Below are 18,696 nucleotides of genomic sequence, written 5' to 3'. Positions count from 1 at the left end.
TGATTAGGGTGGATACAGTGTCCACCAGTGGCAACACAGTAAATATGACATCTCATTTCACATGGCTGAATCCAGTTGCTCCCTGTTAAGACCAACAGAGGCCAAATTTTTGTTTGAGCTAGTGCTGTCAAATTTATCGCGTTAACGGGCAGTAATTAATTTTTCAAATTAATCACGTTAAAATATTTGACGCATTTAACGCATACGCGGAATGACATTGCCTCAGACAGATTACAATGACGCCGTTTTTTGCACATTGAGAGCTAAGAGGCAGAGAAAGGCGAGTGGACACAGGCGTTCATTGGACCACACCGTTTATTGGCATGAGCTTCGGCAACTCCTTCACAACACACATAAGTATTATTTAGTGACAGCACAACAAAAATAATATTCCTATCCCTCAAAAAAATAATGTTCACAAAAAGAAAAGCGCTTAAATCGTTTAGCTCAACAAATTCACTGGATGGCAATATTTAGTCACAATATACAAACTATCAGAGGTCTTGTACGTTGTGAAGCCAGCGCTCAAATGACCGTGAAGTACAATGGAAACAGGGAACTACGGCATCAGGCGAGAGACAAAACAGACTCATTGTTTTGATTTCTAAATAATTTAAAACTCGCCATTGATACCTTGTGGTGTATTTCAATCACTACCTTACGTAGTTAAAGACTCTGTGGAAGAACAGCAGGGAGCCCATGTGACGTCACCGCTCGGCGATGTCAACAATAGCGAGCTACTTTTAATTTTATAATTTTTTTTAACTTTTGAATTTTTTTTTTTTTAAAACTTTTTAAAAATATTTTTAACTTTTTAATTTCGTTTTAATAAAATTTTACAAATTTTATTAAAATGAAAATATTAAGAGGGGTTTCAAAACTTTTAATATAAAATTGCTATAACTTTTACTAACATTTATCTTTTAAGATTTACAAGTCTTTCTATCCGTGGATCCCTTTCACAGAAAGAGTGTTAATAATGTTATTGCCATCTTTTAACTTGATTAAAGATTTTAATTGTTTGACAGCCCTAGTTTGAGCTAATGTTTTTTTTTAATGCTTTAGTAATTTAGTTTATAGGTATATTTTTTTTCCCATTTTTTTGTGGGAATATGTGTTTCAACCATTTGATAAGAGCATTGTTAAAAAAAAAAAAAATGTTTTTTTAAATGTAAGCCTTTTATAGCATTTAAGCTAGCGGACTTTTGCTATGTAAATTAGCTAATTGTTCTTTCCTCATTTATTTATTTATTTTTTTATACCGTTTGAGGCTGAGCTCAGGTATTTAAATTTTTTAATTTTCCTTATCCGATTACTCGATTATTCGAACTAACTAATTCATCGATTAATCAACTTCTAAAATAATCGATAGCTGTAGCCCTAGTCCCAATACACATGAACGTAGCATATCTCCCGAAAGTGCTTCGCGGAAGTATATAGTCATATGCCTATCACAACCAAAGTTACGTGTATAAATACCATAAATACCATATGTTACTATAGTATTTTATTTTTTTATTTAATTTACCGGTGAAATTTATTCTGGAGCACTGCATGACGTAGCTGCATATTGTTAGCTTTATAGTGTGATTAGCTAAGTCATTTTTGAACTGGGAAAAAAAAACTTTAACAACATGAACAGTTCTGAATTGCGTCAACATAAAGGAAAACTATTTTTAGCAAAGACATTGGTATATTAAATGATATTTTGACAGTAAGTTAAAAATGACAATGACACCATCAACTAAGAAAGAGTGCGTGTCCGACAGGCCGGGCAGACGGCATTGATGCTGGCGGTCAGCCACGGCCGGGGCGACATGGTGCGGGCACTCCTGTCCTGCGGGGCCCAAGTCAACATCCGCGACGAAGACGGCTCCACGGCGCTCATGTGCGCCTGCGAGCATGGCCACGTCGACATCGTGCGACAGCTACTGTCTGTTCCCGGCTGTGACGCTACCATCACTGATAATGTGAGTTTGTGTTTTAAAATGTATATTTCACAATGCGTCCCGTTAAACGTAGTCATCATATGTTTCAGGATGGCAGCACGGCGCTCTCCATTGCCCTGGAAGCCAGCCAAAATGACATCGCCGTGCTTCTGTATGCTCACCTCAACTTTGCCAAGCCTCCTTCTCCTGTAAGCTCCCAAACATATATCCATGGAAAATATTGAATTGTCAACTAAACTAATTTTCTGTTTTTAAATGTTTTTTAATGTAAAACTAGCATTAATGTCACTGTAATCATAAACCTTTTGAATATCAATGAGCAAATAAGACTCACACGCATATATATTTTATCATCTGTGGAAAGAAAAATCAGTAATAAAAATTGGCCCGTTTTCTGTTTCGATGCCAAATCTACATGCGCTTTGTCACTATGGATTGTACTGCCCTCCAGTGGCCAAATTATGTCAACAACTGCCTAAAGCCTATTGAATTTTTTAGATTCACGTTGAGTTGTAGGCAAAATTCCACCCAAAAAGTTGGCATTGCAGTAATTTGACATGATTTTTTAATTATTTTTAACTCCGACCCAAAAGTACATTCCCCATTGTGTCCCTCTGAGAATAAATTATGACCCATAAAATCAATACCTAATGGTTCCCATTGACTCTCGCACTACAAAAATAAAAATTTACATTAGCGGTCATTGTTTTTGATTAAATTTTTAAAAACATTTTTCTTATGTAAAAAGTGTTTGTTTTTATTAAAAGTTAACAAAAGAAACTTTTGATTTCGGGTTAACGTTTGGATCCTTGTTAGGGTTTAGGGCAGGAGTCTGCAAGTCCGGCCCTCTCGAGCCGCAATCCAGCTTATTTTCCATGTCTCCCTCCTTCATCACACCTGAATCAAATAATCAGGATCGTTACCAGCAGTGCCATATATTTAGAGAGTCACGACACTCCCATAGAGATCCATTATACGATTTTACTTCCGGGTACTTCCGGGTTATGGAGCCTTGGATAGTTACAAACATCGCATTTGACATGGCGGACACCATTCATTTGAACGGCAGGCCGTCAAGTATATTCGGAGGTAAGTTGATTAAAAACCGACCTCATTTGAATTTTCAACTGTCTGTATTTTACCAGAGGTGCTTTATGATGTATATGTTGAGCTTTATTTGTATGTGCATGGCGTAATTATATATTTATTTTGTCTTGGTTGACGAGGGATTCTCTCTTACTGTTAAAGCTGGCTACGCTAACTCGGAACGTATATTCGGAGGAAAGTTGATTAAAAACCGGCTTCTTTTGAATTTTCAACCGTCTGTATTTTATTAGAGGTGCTTTATGATGTAAATGTTGAGCTTTATTTGTATGTGCATGGCGTAATTATATATTTTGTCTTAGTTGACGAGTGATTCTTATTTTTAAAGCTGGCTATACTAACTGGGAATGTATCGCCTGTGATATATTGATTAAGTAATTATCTCTTTAAAATCTCTTTCAGAGGCCCTTTGTGACATACACTTATCTGTGCGTGTTGGAAGACAACCGGCTTTTATGTGCTTGTTAGCGCGATTTTGTAAAGTTAATGCATGGCAACCTGTTTTCTTAATATTGAAATCGTTGATATTTCCTCCCTTTCAGCTTTGATGCACATGGATTGAATTCTCAATCGCAGCCTAATGTAAGTTGTCACAATTTTTTTTTTCAGCTCATGGCATGAGGGAAGGTTGCAGTGCAAACTCATAGCCTTTCTTTCCAGCTGCTCCACAACATTGGAGGATTCCATGAGGGAATCATTCGTTGCCAAACGGAACAGATGCTCGACATCCTTTAAGAGAGTGAAGACCTCATCCGATGGCCGGTATAATGCACCCGTTTTAAACTCTTTCATCTGCAGCAGGACGGCACTCTGACTCTCTGTGTTGGGATTGATAGGTGCTTCAACCAATGCACACTGGCATTGGTTGCAGAGTGAGAAGCTGATGACCCTCTTCACTATGCATCCTGCCAGATGGTAAAGGACACATGACTCTGTCTTTGTGAATTCAGGTGGTGATACTTCTGTCAGCTGCTCAATACTCACAACATCAGAAGCACTGTAGCTACAGGTTCTGATGTCGAGGAAGTCTGCTAAGGGTTCTGAAGCGTCATCCATATTCTTCATTTGAAAATTAATTTTTTTTTGTTTTTTTAGAGCTCTCTCTCTGCTCTCCTTCTCATTATTTTCTCCCTTGTAAGTTCCTTCATTAATTCTTCCACAGTTGCCATTTTGCCTGACAGCGTGGTCCCTGGTGCATCTGGGCCTAGTGTTGTGGCGCCACCGCTGGTTCCTGATTGGTCGGCACCCGGCTCATCCACCCCTGGATCACCTGGCCTGGATACGTCATTGTCATTGTGCTCACTTTCGCCCAACCTTCCCACCTCAATTTCTCCCTGAATGTCTGTAACAATAACAAGGCATTCTTAATTTTATATGCAGTCAGTGTTTTTACATTTGCACCTATTGTCATCTCCAAAGTAAAGGTACACTACACTCCTAAAGGGAAAAAATAAATAAAATAACGGACATTACTGTTACATGAATCAAATCATCTGCCACAATCAGAAACTGCTATGGCATTGCCATGTGTCAACAGTTTGGTGATATCATGGAGCTGGTTCTGCTTTGCTGTTGTATCCACCAGAAATGTTTAGTTATAGGTGAAAATTAAATGCATAAATAAAGCTAAATTATGAAGTAACTAACAATGAAGTAGATCGAAATTTTGTGTGTAAATCCCAGGACAATTCCTGACCTCTTGTATTTGAAGCTGAATGTATTAATATGAAAAATGTAATTATATTATTAGGAGTGTAGTTTATCCTTGAATTACTTGGCATGGGCAATGTTGTTGACAGCTGGTCTGTATCATACCCAAGTTTAACCCCAAGTTTCCTCCTCTTTGGCTTCGAACGATGAATGAAAATGGTTGGGACAGCATCTGGCCTCAATTTTAATGTGTGCCCTACTTTGGTTGGCGTAAACTGGTCCTCCTCAAAGTGTTCCTGATGTTTGGTTCGCAAGATCAGTTTCCATTCTACTTAAAATTTACATTTTTTTTTAAAAGTCATAATACCGTGACTTACATGACAGAGTTTATAGTTGTTGCTGGCCCCCTTCAATTTCAGATTTTTACGGCTTACCATTGCCAGCCATCGTTTCTGCCGGTCTTTGTCCTTAGGGAAACCATACATTCGGTAGCCCTTTTCGGACCGATTGGTGCATCCAAAAGCTGCACAACCAACCATCACGATCTCTAAAATGTTACGTGTGAGCACTGAATCATGACACCAATTTTACCTATTTAATAAAAAAATATTACTGTAATATTAAATATTTTCTTTATCAAAGGGTAATACGTTGTGTTATAATATATTACCACAGGTAAGTGTATCAAGAAAATCTGGGCATTCTCTGGAAAAACAGTATTGTAGTTGGGGGGGGGGGGGGATCCATCTTGCATTTCAATGTATAAGTTGATTTCCAATGCTATTGCTAACACAAACATGAAACTCCCTCCAAGACATGGGAACTTTCCCTTCTGTGTAACAGTTTACATTGTTTTCAGCTGTTGCCTTACCACTCCAAATGTAAAACTAGCATTTATAAACACTATAGTGCAATGACATAATCAAACAAGTACTCAAAATACGTGATTTTATCTATTTTTACCATAAATGGAGCAATCACCGCTTTCTGGTTCATGGAATACTACTACAGCGCTGCTTGTGTTTGTAACTATACACGCCTACATGAGGCACGTGACCACCCGCGGCGACATGAGAGTGTCGCAACTCTCTAAATATATGGCACTGGTTACCAGGCTCCTGCAGAGCTTGCTGATGAGCTGATCATTTGATTCAGGTGTGTTAAAGGAGAGACACATGGAAAACAAGCTGGATAGCAAGCTGGAACTTGCAGACCCCTGATTTAGGGTTTAGATTAGGTTGTATTTAGAAATAGTTGTCCTGGACAACCAAAAGCACAGGCACAAGATTCATTTTTATAGGATATATAAGGCGGAAAACACAGACAAGACTGAAAAAGCAATTTCTGCTCTTGCACTCCTCTTTAAAAGAGACTGCTGCATTTTAAGCCAAAACAACAGTTGTGTTTGATAGCTTCATATGTCTGAATGCTGCCATAGCAGATTCATGGTGCACTAAACCTCCAAACTATTTTTAATTTGTCCGTTTTACCCTGAAAACCCTTGTTTACAGACGTCGCACACCCGCTTTTGTTTCAACCTAGCCATAAAAAGAAGTAATTATATTTATTATTCAAAATATCTGTCATTTTTAGCGTAGAAACATTAATTTATGTCTAAATTTTAGTTTAAAAAAAACAAAAAAACAACAACTTATTCACTCACTTATTTTAAACGAATTAACTCACAATGAAAAATTTGGCGTCTGTAAAAAAGTCACGGCTATTTACCTCATAACTATCGCTTAATTGTATTTTTTTTGTTACTGTCGCATTTTCCCCGATGTTAGATGATAAATAATCGATCCAAACAAAAAAATTTGAAAAATAACATTTAAAAGGGTAACTATATGAAAAACAAAATCTCAACCACTCCTTGTTGTCTGCGATTTCTGCATCGTGACCCTTGTTATATAACCGTGTTTCACCCATAAAAAAAAACAATCTGGCTGTGGCCATTCACAGCTGTGTCTTGACACTCAGTGATACATGCTACATTGAGTTTTTGGATCGAAACAAGATAAGTACGCGATAATATCTCGTTAAAATAGTGGCGTCTTTAATTCTGCTCTCGTGTGTTCTCACCTCCAATTAGGGTTTTGCTGTTTAAAACTAAAAAAAAAACTAAAAATTTCTTTTAAATGGCTTCCTGTTCAAAATTTTTGTTCCCCCAGAAAATTGAGATTTTAAGCTTTCCAATTATGTATCACATATGCATTTCGGACAATTTTAAAAGTTGGCCAAATTGAGGGTCCCAGAGCGGAACTTCAAGTCACCTGAGTGTTTTAAAGAAAGGAGTTACATGTGCCCACTGGCTTACCTACAGTATTACCAAAAGGGTTTGCTCCCGAAGGAAAATGAGGAAGTCAGAAGATTACTTTATCTCCTCTTTGTCAGAGCGGATGATCTAAAAAAAAATGGGTTAGGTTAGGGTTGAGGTTAGTGGTGTTAGGTTAGAGTTTAGGTAAGGCTTGAGGTTATCGGGGTTAGGGTTAGGCTCCATGCTATCTATTTCGATGGCGTATCTGTCACTTCTGATGATGGAAATATCCAGAGTCTACAGCCAAATGCTTCATCTACCTCTAACTAAAAATAATTTTTGTTTACTACGCATAATTTATTATTATTTTTAAGAAATCTGTCTTTCATCTCTTCAGGTTTCTCCCAAATCTCCTCTGCTGGGCTCCTCTCCTTCTGCCAATGACACAAAATGAAAGCCCACAGCTCTGTATGGAAGCCCGCGAGTGACGAGAAGAGGTCACATGACCCACCGACGCTGCCATTATTAGCCGCTCATCCCTCACAGCTGTGTTTTGGTTAGTTGTTGTGTATTACCAGCGACTGAACTCCACTAAACAACATGAGTGTTTTAAAAACAAAAAACATGATGTAACAATTGCCAGCCATGTGGAATTACAAGAGCCACCTTCCAGTAGGTTAAGTGTCCTTGATGGGTTGCATCCACTTTGTCACCATCGCAAGTCTTTTATACACCAAATGTGGTCTATTTTTGATAAGTTTTCCTTTTCCGTATCTGATTTTACCTCAGGACCTTGGCAAATGACTTGTTTTCTTTTATCATGCACCAGCCAACAGATGAATATGTTTATGAAGGTACTACAGTGTTTGTGTTTTCATACATGAAAGTTTATTGCCGCAGGAAAAAATTGAAAATGCCATATGATGAAAGTGAGTGGAACAGTCTGCTGTAGTCGATGCATGACGGAAAAGTAAGTGACTGAAACAGATAAACTGTAAAATATTTCAAAATAATATATGTCCCTTTCAACTGGTAGCTATCACACCGAAAAACAAAGTGCATTGGCTTTTGATGTCAACGTTTCTAATACTTTTTAACCCCACTGAAATTTCCAGATCACTTTGGAGCAGTTCACTTTTATAAAAGTGTTAATTTAAGCATCTATCTTTTTATACACGTAGGGTTTTGAAGATCACGCCTACTCTATGTAACCGCACAGCTCTTAATTAAGCTCATCTCTTATGAAGGGTTATGTCCAATTTTTTTGACTGTGTCTCTTCTATCATTTGTGCATATTTTTCAAAGAACTATTATTAAATAAGGACCGCACTGTTAGTGTTGTTGCTTTATTCACTACAATACATGTTACAATTTTCTTTTCCAGGCTGAAGGCTTGTCAAGTCGCCATAAACATGGTTTTATGAATTTATTCAGTATTTGTTTCATTAATGTTCGACATAATGTTCTACAGGTTTTGGTATGTCTTGTTAGCTACCATTGGCGGCAACAAATGTCCATTCTACAGTCCCTGACAAAAGTCTTGTCTGGGGCCGGATGTATGGGGGGGGTGGGGGGCACCCAGACGTGAGTCGTGCCCACCCAATTAAAATGTCGGGAATATCTACTGTAGCGTCGCACTGGATATAGAGAACGCACGGAGAGTTGGTCTCACCCACTTTTTTATTGCAGGATTAACGGTTACTGTTGGCCGCAACCACGCCGAACAAGCAATCACCAAAACAAGCTGTTTTTCCAACCTCGTTTGTTATCCGCGCGCTTCCTCTCTCTCCTTCAGACACATTCTCGCAGTCGGACATCCGAGCATTAATGACGTCACCAGCCACAACAAAGCGTCGCCATATTGAAATGGGGGAAAAACAAGAGTCGCAAGCAGTTGCTCTGTCGTGCATTGTAGTACAAACAATCGAGGAACAGCAAAAGAAGACGGTTCCATGGACCATTTTTGCCAGTGGGAACCTAAATCCAGGCACATTTACGTTTGCAGCTGACATTTTATTACTGGTGAGTAAACTTTAATCGATTTTTTTTTTTCCCCCCAATTAGCTGCTAGGATTCAATGGACTAGGCAGTGGTTATTATTACCGTAACCGAAAACTCACAAAGCGGTATTTTTCGTTTGCCGTGAACTGCTCTGATCGGTCAATCGGTATATTATTGGCCTGGTGGGAATTGATTATTTTGCCGTGATGTGTTCACGAATTCGCGAATTACCGGTTACGGCAGAAATAATCACTCCATATATACTACCAGTTTTTTTAGTTCCGCACAGTACATATTCCACGTAATTGATAAAGGTCAACTTACTGAGTGACTTTATGAGGTAGTTGTACATGTTTCCGAACTCCACTGCAGGCCATTCCTTTAGATTGTTTATCCAGCTATCAGCTGTGACTCTGTATGGGCAGATTTGCAGGCCAATACACGCTAATTTTAAGTTGTATCGCCTCCTCGCGTCTGTCGGCAGTGGCTCGTGATAATAATAAGTCATGTTTAAGACGATTTTATGAAAAAAAAGATGCAAAACACAGCTGAAATATATGAATTTCAGACGTTTGTCTACGGATGTTTACCTGTGCGTGCCCCCATCTCAAAATGGTGACACATTGCTATGCGAGATGACGTCATCGTGACATCATGCCGACTGCGAGAATAAGTAGATAGATGAATAAAAAAAAATAAAAAAACAAATAACCCCCCCCAAAATTAATGGAGCCTCAACAGGACACAAGCCAGTGTCTTACTTTCGCCAGTCCCAAGCCCGGAGAAATGCAGAGGGTAATAAAAAGCCTGCATTGGGGGTGCCCCATCTGGTGGGTAAACCTAGATCCGGGCTTGGTCTCGTCGCTTATCCATTTTGTAGAAACAATTGCTAATAAACTGACTTTTAATTATTCAATTGGTTTCAGAAATGGCTCATATGAAAGCTAATTGAACAAAAAATGTACTTCAAATTCAAACATATGTTACATAACATAAGCAAATTAAGTAGTGGTGCTGTGAGATCCACATTTAATATTTTGTATGACTTCCATGGGCTTAAAGGAATGCATCTATGCGGTTCAGCGAGGATTCATACAATTTATTGATGAAGTCATCAGGAACATCAAATAAAACAGTCTTGCATGCCTCCCAGTGTTCATCAACATTCTTGGGTTTCGTCTTCCATGCTTCCTCTTTCATACTACCCCAGACATGCTCAATGATGTTCATGCCTGGTGACTGGGCTGGCCAGTCCTGGAGGATCTTTATCTTCTTTGCCTTGAGGAACTTTGAGGCAGAAATTGAAGCATGCGATGGAGCACCATCCTGCTGCAGAATTTGTCCCTTTTTATGGTTAGGAATGTAAGAGGCAGCCAAGATTTGTTGATATTTCAGACTATTTATGTTGCCTTCAACCCTGCAGATCTCTCAGGGGACTGATTGGAATTGAATCGGGAGCAAAAAAAAAGCAATCAGATCGGGAAATATCGGTATCGGCAGATACTCAAACTAAAACGATCGGATCGGGAGCAAAAAAAACATGATCGGAACAACCCTAATTCTTATTATTATTTTTAGGGCCCTAGCGCCAAGATTGTAATGCAAATTATTATAATTATTATTCCTTTTTCAAGGCAAATGAAAATGGATCATTTGGAGGCCTTAACATGCTCCAAACTCACCAAAATTTGCGGATACATGCGACTCGGCGTAAATTTCAATCATTTTGCGACTTTGCGAAAAACTAATAAATGGCTCAATAGCGCTCCCTTGAATTTTTCAATGCGAATCCTCACATCAGAACACATCGAATAATTCCAATTAATTTTCTCAGCTTGGTTATTTGTTGTTTTCCTTTCTCGTCTCACTGAATGAAAACTACCTGTGTTATATGAAAAATTAGCCCACATTTAAGCCCAAAATGAGCACGCAGCTGGCCAGGGTTCAGTAGGTTTAATGGCGTCGTTCCCTGAATATTTGGGGTTGTCCTACCTATTAATGTTTTAGCTAGAATTTTGGTTGTCGAGGTCGAATAATTTTTTTGAGGTGGTCCTATGCACTGGCACAAGGTCTAATGTGTCTCTTATTTCCACTTCATTATGTATTCTCATGTATGGGATGGCCCTCCTACATTCGGGCTGCCCCTGAGATTATCGTTAAAATAAAATGTATAAATCTATATGTGCACCATTCAAAAAAAATGTTTAAAAAAATAGTAATCATATATAATTAATAAAAACAATAATTATTAAACGGTAATTTTCAAGGTCGTTCGGACAGTTTTCAAGGTCATTCGGGTCATCGTCAAGGTCGTTCGAATGGAAGGTCAAGGTCGTTAGATCGTCAAAGTGGAAAAACACCATACTATACATGATCGTTTTTTAGAGATACAGTGCTGGCCAAAAGTATTGGCACCCCTGCAATTCTGTCAGATAATGCTCAATTTCTCCCAGAAAATTATTGCAATTACTAATGCTTTGGTAGCAATATCTTCATTTATTTTGCTTGCAATTAAAAAACACAAAACAGAATGAAATAAATATATATTATTTTACGCATGGCTGAAAACACAGACAAAGCTGAAAAAGCAGTTTCTGCTCTTGCACCCCTCTTTAAAATAAACTGTATTTTAAGCCAAAAGAACTGTTGTGTTTGATAGAACAGTATGTCTATATGCTGCCATAGCAGATTCATGGCGCAGTAAGCCCCCGAACTATTTTTCATTTGTCCGTTTTACCCAGGAAACCCCCGTTTACAGACGTCGCGTAACCGCTTTTGTTTAAACACAGCCATAAAAAGAATGTAAGTAATTGTATTTATTGTTCGAAAACGCTGACATTTTTAGCTTCAAATCATTAATTGATGTCTAATATTTAGTTAAAAAAAAAAAAAAAAAAACGACTTTGAAAAATTATTCACTCATATTTTTAACATTCAAACAAATTACGTCACAATAAAAAAATGGTGTCTGTAAGTAAGTCACGGATATCTACAATATAACTTTCGCTTAATTGTATTTTTTTTGTTACGTCGCATTTTCCCCAATATTCTAGATGATAATTATCGATCCAAGCAAAGAAAAAATGGAAAAAAAAAAACATTTAAAAGGGTAAATATATGAAAAAGAAAATCTCGACCACTCCTTGATGTCTGCGATTTCTGCATTGCGACCCTTGTTATATTACCATCAGCCATAAATGCCCCCAAAATCCGACTGTGGCCATTCACAGCTGTGTTTTGACACTCGGTGATACACGCTACATGGAGTTTTTGGATCAAAAAGAGGCAAGTACGCGATGAATATCTCATTAAAATTGTGGCGTCTTTAATTCTGCTCTCTCATGCACTCACCTCCAGTTAGGGTTTTGCTGTTTAATTTTTTTTTAAATGCCCTCCTGCTCAAAAAAATTCTTTCCCCAGAAAATCAAGATTTTAAGCTTTCCAATGATGTATCACACATGTATGTAGGACTATTTTGAAATTCGGCCAAATTGGCGGTCTCACAGCGGAACTTTAAGTCAACTGACTGTTTTCCGCCACATACATTTAACATTCTCTATGGCGTGGGCTCCCCTCTGCCTGGGCTGCCGGCCGTGGGACTGGGGGGAGGTCAGGGCTCCGATCCCGCGGCGGCTCCTCGGCGTTCTCCTGTTTCTGCCTTCCCCTCTCTTATCTGCCTGGGCATCTGCCCTGCTCTCCGACCCGGGTCGCTGGCTGGGCGCCGGTGTGTCGGCTGGGTGTTGCCTTGCCTGGCACGGCCAGACTGTTCTACCTGTATTTTTCCAGACACTGTGAGAATAGTCTGGGACCCAGCTCCTTTTCCTCTCGAGGCAAACGAAATCATCCGTCCAATCAGATTTGAGTATTTGCGTGACGTGTTCTTAACGAGCAACGTCACTCTTGCGCGTCGGAAGTCCTCTCCACAACAACACAGATGGCGAACGGGAGAGCCGAGAATATGTTCCAATCGGCGGTAAAATCAATTTTAAATTACCAAAAACACATCGACACGAGTCATTGATAACAGTCTGTCTCCTGCTAGCCATGTTAAATAACCTTCTCCATTCTCCGCTCGCGCTAGTTTCTTGTCGCTTTACCTATGTCACGTCCGCCAGTCGTTGATTGGTCCACTCCGCTGTCTGTTTGCTGTGGCTTGCTCCACCCTGGGAATTTGAGCCGCCCCGCTGTCTGTTTGCTGTGGCTTGCTCCACCCTGGGAATTTGAGCCGCCGGACGGTCGCCAGACTCAATCGCTGGAACAGCGGTGAGTAAACCAGGCAAGGTGTCGCCTGCTCCGGCAGGAGGCCCTCCCCTGTCCTGGGCTTGGTGGGCCGGATGGTGGGACGGGGGTGGGCGTGTGCGTGGGGGTTGGTGGTGCGTCCCCTCTTCCCATCCCTGAAGGCCAGTTGATGGGGGCACGGGGGACCACCCTGGATCCCTGGGGGGTGACGATGGCCCCTAGGCTGGGCTGCGGGAGAAGGGATGGGCTGCGCTGGTTAACAGGCCCCCTACATGGTGTCAACTGGAAATACATCTAGCTGACGATAGCGCCAACATATTCATTGTTAGTGTAGGCGTTCAATGTATTTCTTGCGGTTGTTTGTGTTTCTTTTCTTTCTTTTCTTGTGTTTCTTTTATTTTCATCTGTTCCCTCATAAACTTCCTGTTCACTGATTTGTCTTAATAAACCAGGTATGTTGACTGATCACAATGAGAGTATGTCATACTCCCATTGTATCAACTTTAAGATCTATTATGTTAATAATACAATATATTCTACACCTTTTCTCTACACTAAACATAAATATCTGTATGCCTAATCATAATTTGGGTGACAACATTTTTAGAGTTTCTCCCCACTTGCGCATTCACGCCGGGTGCGCATTCTGACAGGTATGGTTATTTGCCAGGTAGCGCATTGTGACAGGTAGCGCATTCTAACAGGTATGTTAATTTGACTGGTAGCACATTCTGACAGGTGACAGGTGGTGCATTCTGATGGGTAGCGCATTCTGACGCTATGGTAATTTGACAAGTGGCTCATTCTGACGGTATGTTAAATTGAAAGGTAGCGGATTCTGACAGGTATGCTAATATGACAGGTAGCACATTTTGACGGGTATGGAAATTTGACAAGTAGGGCATTGTGACGGTATGGAAATTTGACAAGTAGGGCATTGTGACAAGTGACCCATTGTGACGGTATCGCAATTTGAAAGGTAGCGCATTGTGATGGGTATAGCAATTTGACGAGCAGCGCATTCTAGCGAGTATGGTAATTTGACAGGTGGCGCATTCTGACGGGTGTGGTAATTTGACAGGTAGGTCATTCTGACAGGTATTGCATCCTGACGGTTGTGGTAATTTGACGGGTAGCGCATTCTGACGGATTGCGCATTGTAACGGGTGTGGTAATTTGACAGGTAGCGCATTCTGACAGGTGCGCATTGTAACGGGTGTGGTAATTTGACAGGTAGCACATTCTGACCGGTAGCGCATTCTGACAGGTAGCACATTCTCACCAGTTTTTACATGTATGATAATTTGACAGGTGGAGGATTTTGACGGGTATGACAGGTAGTGCATTATGACATGTATGACACGTGGTGACAGGTAGCACATTCACATGGTGACAGGTGTAGTAGCATTCTGACTGGTATGGTAATTGACAGGTAGCGCATTCGGACAGGTAGCATATTCTGACGGGTAGCGTATTGTGACGGGTATAGTAATTTGATAGGTAGCACAATCTGATAGGTAGCACATTTTGATAGATAGCGCAATCTGACGGGTATGGTAATTTGACAGGTAGCTCATTCTGACGGGTAGCACATTCTGACGGCATGGTAATTTCATAGGTTGCACATTTTGACAGGTAGAACATTCTGACGGGTAGCGTATTCTGACTGGTATATCAATTTGACAGGTGGTGCATTCTGACTGGTATGGTAATTGACAGGTAGCGCATTCGGACAGGTAGCACATTTTGATGGGTAGCGTGTTCTGACGGGTATGGTAATTTGATAGGTAGTGCATTCTGATGGGTATGGTAATTTGATAGGTAGTGCATTCTGACAGGCAGCGTTTTCTGACAGGCAGCGCATTCTGACAGGTATGGTAATTTGACAGGTAGATCATTCTGACGGGTAGGGCATTCTGACGGGTATGGTAACAGTCACTAAGGTTTTTTTTTTTTTTCATATATACACCCTAACCCTTATTACCCTAATAAGATGTGTCTTGTGGGCTTGTGCCTGTGCATGGGGTCCTATGGGACCACCCAAAAATTTCTCTGACGTTGACTTTCCGCCGTCTGACGGATATGGCAGCCTGTCAGGTATGGCAGTCTGACAAGTATGACAGTCTAACAACTATAGCATTCAGACGGATATGGCAGTCTATCGGGTATGAGAGTCTGACGGGTATGGCATTCTGACTTGTATGGCAGTCTGTCGGTTACAGTCTGACAGGTATGGTAGACTGTCATTGCTACGGGTATGGCCAGGTCTTCCGTGCGGTTGTCAAGGTCATTTAGGTCAAGGTCAATTAATCCACTGCTGAAAACAGCAGCAGTGGCAGATAAAAGAAATTTTCCATTTGCAGAAATGGGCTTCTTGTTTTGTTGAAAAATGTTTTCATTTTATTTGTTTTATCTTGTGGCGGGATTGGGCTTCTGCCTTCGTTTATTTTTTCTTGTATTTTTGGTCGCTCAGAAACACTAATGTTTTGAAAGGTTTCCAGGTGCTCCCTGACCCTAAAGATGTTATTTATACAACTTATGAATGCACAAGACAATGTTCTACGTTTCAGTACTTTTTTTCCTCTGACGAAGAGCTTAAAAGGCAAAATTGACATAATTTTCAAGAAAGTCCACTTGGATGCATGTTTGTCACTCTTCCAGTCTCTGTAGAAATGCAGGTTGATATTTTGAAATACCACCATTGCAATCCTTTTTATACGGGAAGTGTGGTTATTCCCTAGAGCAGTTGGTAAGCATCCAGGAAGTCAGTGGAGAAGACACCCTCTCCAGCTGACACGCTCAGATCCAACCAGTCCATCCCGTGGACGTCGGAGTCGCCCAGCTCCATTTCCATGGCTGCCAGGGGGGAAGGAATCTCCTCGTTCCGCACGTGCGCCACCTGGACACGGGGGGGCGGACGCGACAGAGCGGTGTTGACAGGCAGTAGGGTGACGCTGGGCGTTACTGCCACTCGTTTGTTGTCGACGGGAGGGTTGACTTTTAGGAAAGGGGACATCTCTGCACATAAAGTGTAAAAACATGATGATATCTTATTATTCCATTTTTGGATACATTTTGCTACTGCCACCACCCCCAATTAATATCTTTTGTTGGAAAAATAATGAAATAAAACAGCTTCAGAAGACATTTACTATCTTAAACCAGGTGACAAGTGATGTAAAAATTGTTGACGGCAGTGTTTTTCTGTTGCAGTGCGATGATGCTTTTGGAATGTGGAAAGAAAGCTCAAACAATAACATTCAATGTCAATAAAGCTTTCATCCTTACCGCCGCTTTCGATGAGGATGTCAAACAGGTCGTCCATCTGCTGGCTCGCTGCATACAAGCCCTGGAGGAAACGTTTACATGACATTTTCATGGTGCGAATGCTGACTGATGACACTTCACATTAATTCAAGTTGTCTGATAATGACTTTTTAACTGAAATCCCGATATTGTCCAACTCCAAAATTCCGATACCGATATCAAAGCAATACCGACTTAACATATTATGGCTAATTGCATTGTGATGCCCCACTGTATGCTTTAATAATGATAAATGTAACAACTTCAAGGTTTTCCAAATAAAATATTCTATGAAATATATGAGAAAAACTTCAACTGAAGAAATTGAAATGAGGCAAAATGTCCATAATTAACCCCTTCAGACCTAAGCATGCTGCTAAAGGACGTGACGCATTCACGTTTCTAAACCAATAAATACACAGAATTTAGTAGCTATTGCCACTTCTGGGAGATGATTGGATGAAACTTCGAAATCAAAATCAAATGTTGACGTTTGGCACGCCCTCTTTGCTATTTTTGGCTCTTTGAAAATGGCTGCCCAAATGCAATTTCAAAAAGGATAACATAAAGTGCTCATTCCTCAATAAAAACATTACCATTAAAAATAACCAAAAAAATTGCACTGTCTTCTGGTGTTACAGTAGAGCAAAAATCAGCACAGATTTTTTTTATTGCCCAGCGGGAAAAAAAATCTGGTCTGAAGAGGTTAAATGAGGGGTCGGCAACCCAAAATGTTGAAAGAGCCATATTGGACCAAAGAAAAAAAAAAGAAATATGTCTGGAGCCGCAAAAAATTAAAAGCCTTAGATAAGCCTTATAATGAAGGTAAAACATACTGTATCTATATGTATTAGCTATATTAGCCTAGTATCAAAATGACTAAGTTGGCTAAAAATACATAATGAACCTTCATGATTTAATGTTTATTTTCCTTCCAGTGCATTCAACGCATCACGTGACTACTCTGTTGTATGATGCCACCTCAAGTTAACTTCATTTCAGTATTAACAAGTTCAACAGAAATTGTGTAAAGAAAATGATCATGACCTGAATGGCGGGCTGCATGCGCGTGTGTTTCACCGCGTCTTCATAGGGAGGAGGCTCTCGGAGGTTCTTACAATTGCGCAGCGTCGGCAAGAAGTCTGGAGAACAACCACGATGGTTGGTCTAGTGGAGACAATCAGGAATATAATAAGACAAACGCATACAATTTGAAGTACGAGTGGAAGAGTTATAGAATAATTAAAAGCTGCTGGTAATGACAGAAATAAAGCATACATGCAAGCCAGTCAGAACGAACGTCTAATGCGGTCAACGGCAGTGCATGCCTTCTCAGTTTAAAGGAATTTGATGTCTGTAACTGTCAATGGCAGTGAAACTTTGAAGAACAAAAAGAAAATGTCCAGCGACCATTAAAAAAAGGCAAGAAAGCTCAACCAATAAAGCTCAATTCATAACATTGATTATCTTTTACAATTTTTTTTAATGTAAAGTAAAATATTGAAATTCCACAGTTTCGCATATTGATTTCAACATGTTGTCAACTTTTGACTCCCGAGCTAACAAAGAGGCACCGGCTTCATCTAGTGTTGAAGCTGAGAAATGCAATAGAATTTATGTGGGACCAGTGTTGTTTTCGTCAACAATAACGCGTTAACGACCATGATTAATCTGGAAATATTAACGCATTAAAAATAAAAGAAAAACACAATATACCGCTCACACTAAGTTTGGCCACAACTGCCTCCCGTAGTACCACACGGTGATGTTTACATTCTCCACGCGGCAATGCAGGACAAAATGCAGCCAGCCACGATGAGTGAGGATGATGACCTAGGACTGCTTCATGGCAAATTCCGTTTTAAAAAGCTGCCTAATGGAAATATGGATAAAAGAAAAGTTGTGTTTACATACTGCTGTGATGAACTGTCCTTCCATCGAAGCACAACCAGCCTAAAGTACCATATCACTAGCATATCTTCGCTAGTGTTAGCAATGACGCTAACACCGCAAAAACAAGCCGCAGTCATCAAACTACACTGGCAGAGTGCGGACTCGGACTTGTCAACAAAAGGACAACAAGTAGGTTGACTACTGCTATCGCTAGATGGGTAGCCAGAGACTGTAGAGACCCATTAACTGAGTCGAAGACAAGGGCCTTGAAAATCTCATCCAGATAGCATCGGGCGA

The 18,696-nt window shown here is 40.1% G+C and overlaps 2 protein-coding genes and 1 long non-coding RNA gene across 17 annotated transcripts in view; 2 read left to right on the top strand and 1 right to left on the bottom strand.

The window, feature by feature from the left end:
* Nucleotides 1-8,507, top strand: part of kank2 (KN motif and ankyrin repeat domains 2) — a 61,916-nt gene extending 53,409 nt beyond the window's left edge. The window contains exons 10-12 of the mRNA XM_057860807.1: nucleotides 1,770-1,970; nucleotides 2,039-2,137; nucleotides 7,358-8,507. Coding sequence (XP_057716790.1) covers nucleotides 1,770-1,970; nucleotides 2,039-2,137; nucleotides 7,358-7,414 — 357 coding nt within the window. The 3' untranslated portion in view covers nucleotides 7,415-8,507. The remainder of the gene's footprint in view (nucleotides 1-1,769; nucleotides 1,971-2,038; nucleotides 2,138-7,357) is intronic.
* Nucleotides 2,174-4,934, top strand: LOC130931781 (uncharacterized). Of its 6 annotated transcripts, XR_009067303.1 has the most exons (6): nucleotides 2,174-3,038; nucleotides 3,456-3,481; nucleotides 3,596-3,635; nucleotides 3,714-3,815; nucleotides 3,890-3,968; nucleotides 4,216-4,934. It is a non-coding gene; the product is annotated as an uncharacterized LOC130931781 (long non-coding RNA). The 6 variants fall into 6 exon arrangements; XR_009067304.1 differs by lacking the exon at nucleotides 3,596-3,635 and having other exon boundaries at nucleotides 2,175-3,038; nucleotides 3,663-3,815; XR_009067302.1 differs by lacking the exon at nucleotides 3,456-3,481 and having other exon boundaries at nucleotides 2,178-3,038.
* The window catches only part of mrtfbb (myocardin related transcription factor Bb), a 51,630-nt gene continuing 40,547 nt past the window's right edge, over nucleotides 7,614-18,696 (bottom strand). For 7 of the 10 annotated variants that reach the window (XM_057860808.1, XM_057860811.1, XM_057860815.1 and 4 more), the window contains 3 exons: nucleotides 17,554-17,673; nucleotides 16,489-16,549; nucleotides 7,615-16,218 (listed from right to left, as the gene is read on the bottom strand). In XM_057860808.1, coding sequence (XP_057716791.1) covers nucleotides 15,938-16,218; nucleotides 16,489-16,549; nucleotides 17,554-17,673 — 462 coding nt within the window. In that variant the 3' untranslated portion in view covers nucleotides 7,615-15,937. Of the gene's footprint in view, nucleotides 16,219-16,488; nucleotides 16,550-17,553; nucleotides 17,674-18,696 lie in introns of all 10 variants that reach the window. The other 3 variants (XM_057860809.1, XM_057860812.1, XM_057860810.1) reach the window with 2 other exon arrangements.

This window comes from Corythoichthys intestinalis, chromosome 16, assembly GCF_030265065.1.
Source record: "Corythoichthys intestinalis isolate RoL2023-P3 chromosome 16, ASM3026506v1, whole genome shotgun sequence".
NCBI classification, from domain to species: Eukaryota; Metazoa; Chordata; class Actinopteri; order Syngnathiformes; family Syngnathidae; genus Corythoichthys; species Corythoichthys intestinalis.
Note: the sequence above shows the minus strand (reverse complement) of the source record. Positions and strands in the feature narration are given on the sequence as shown.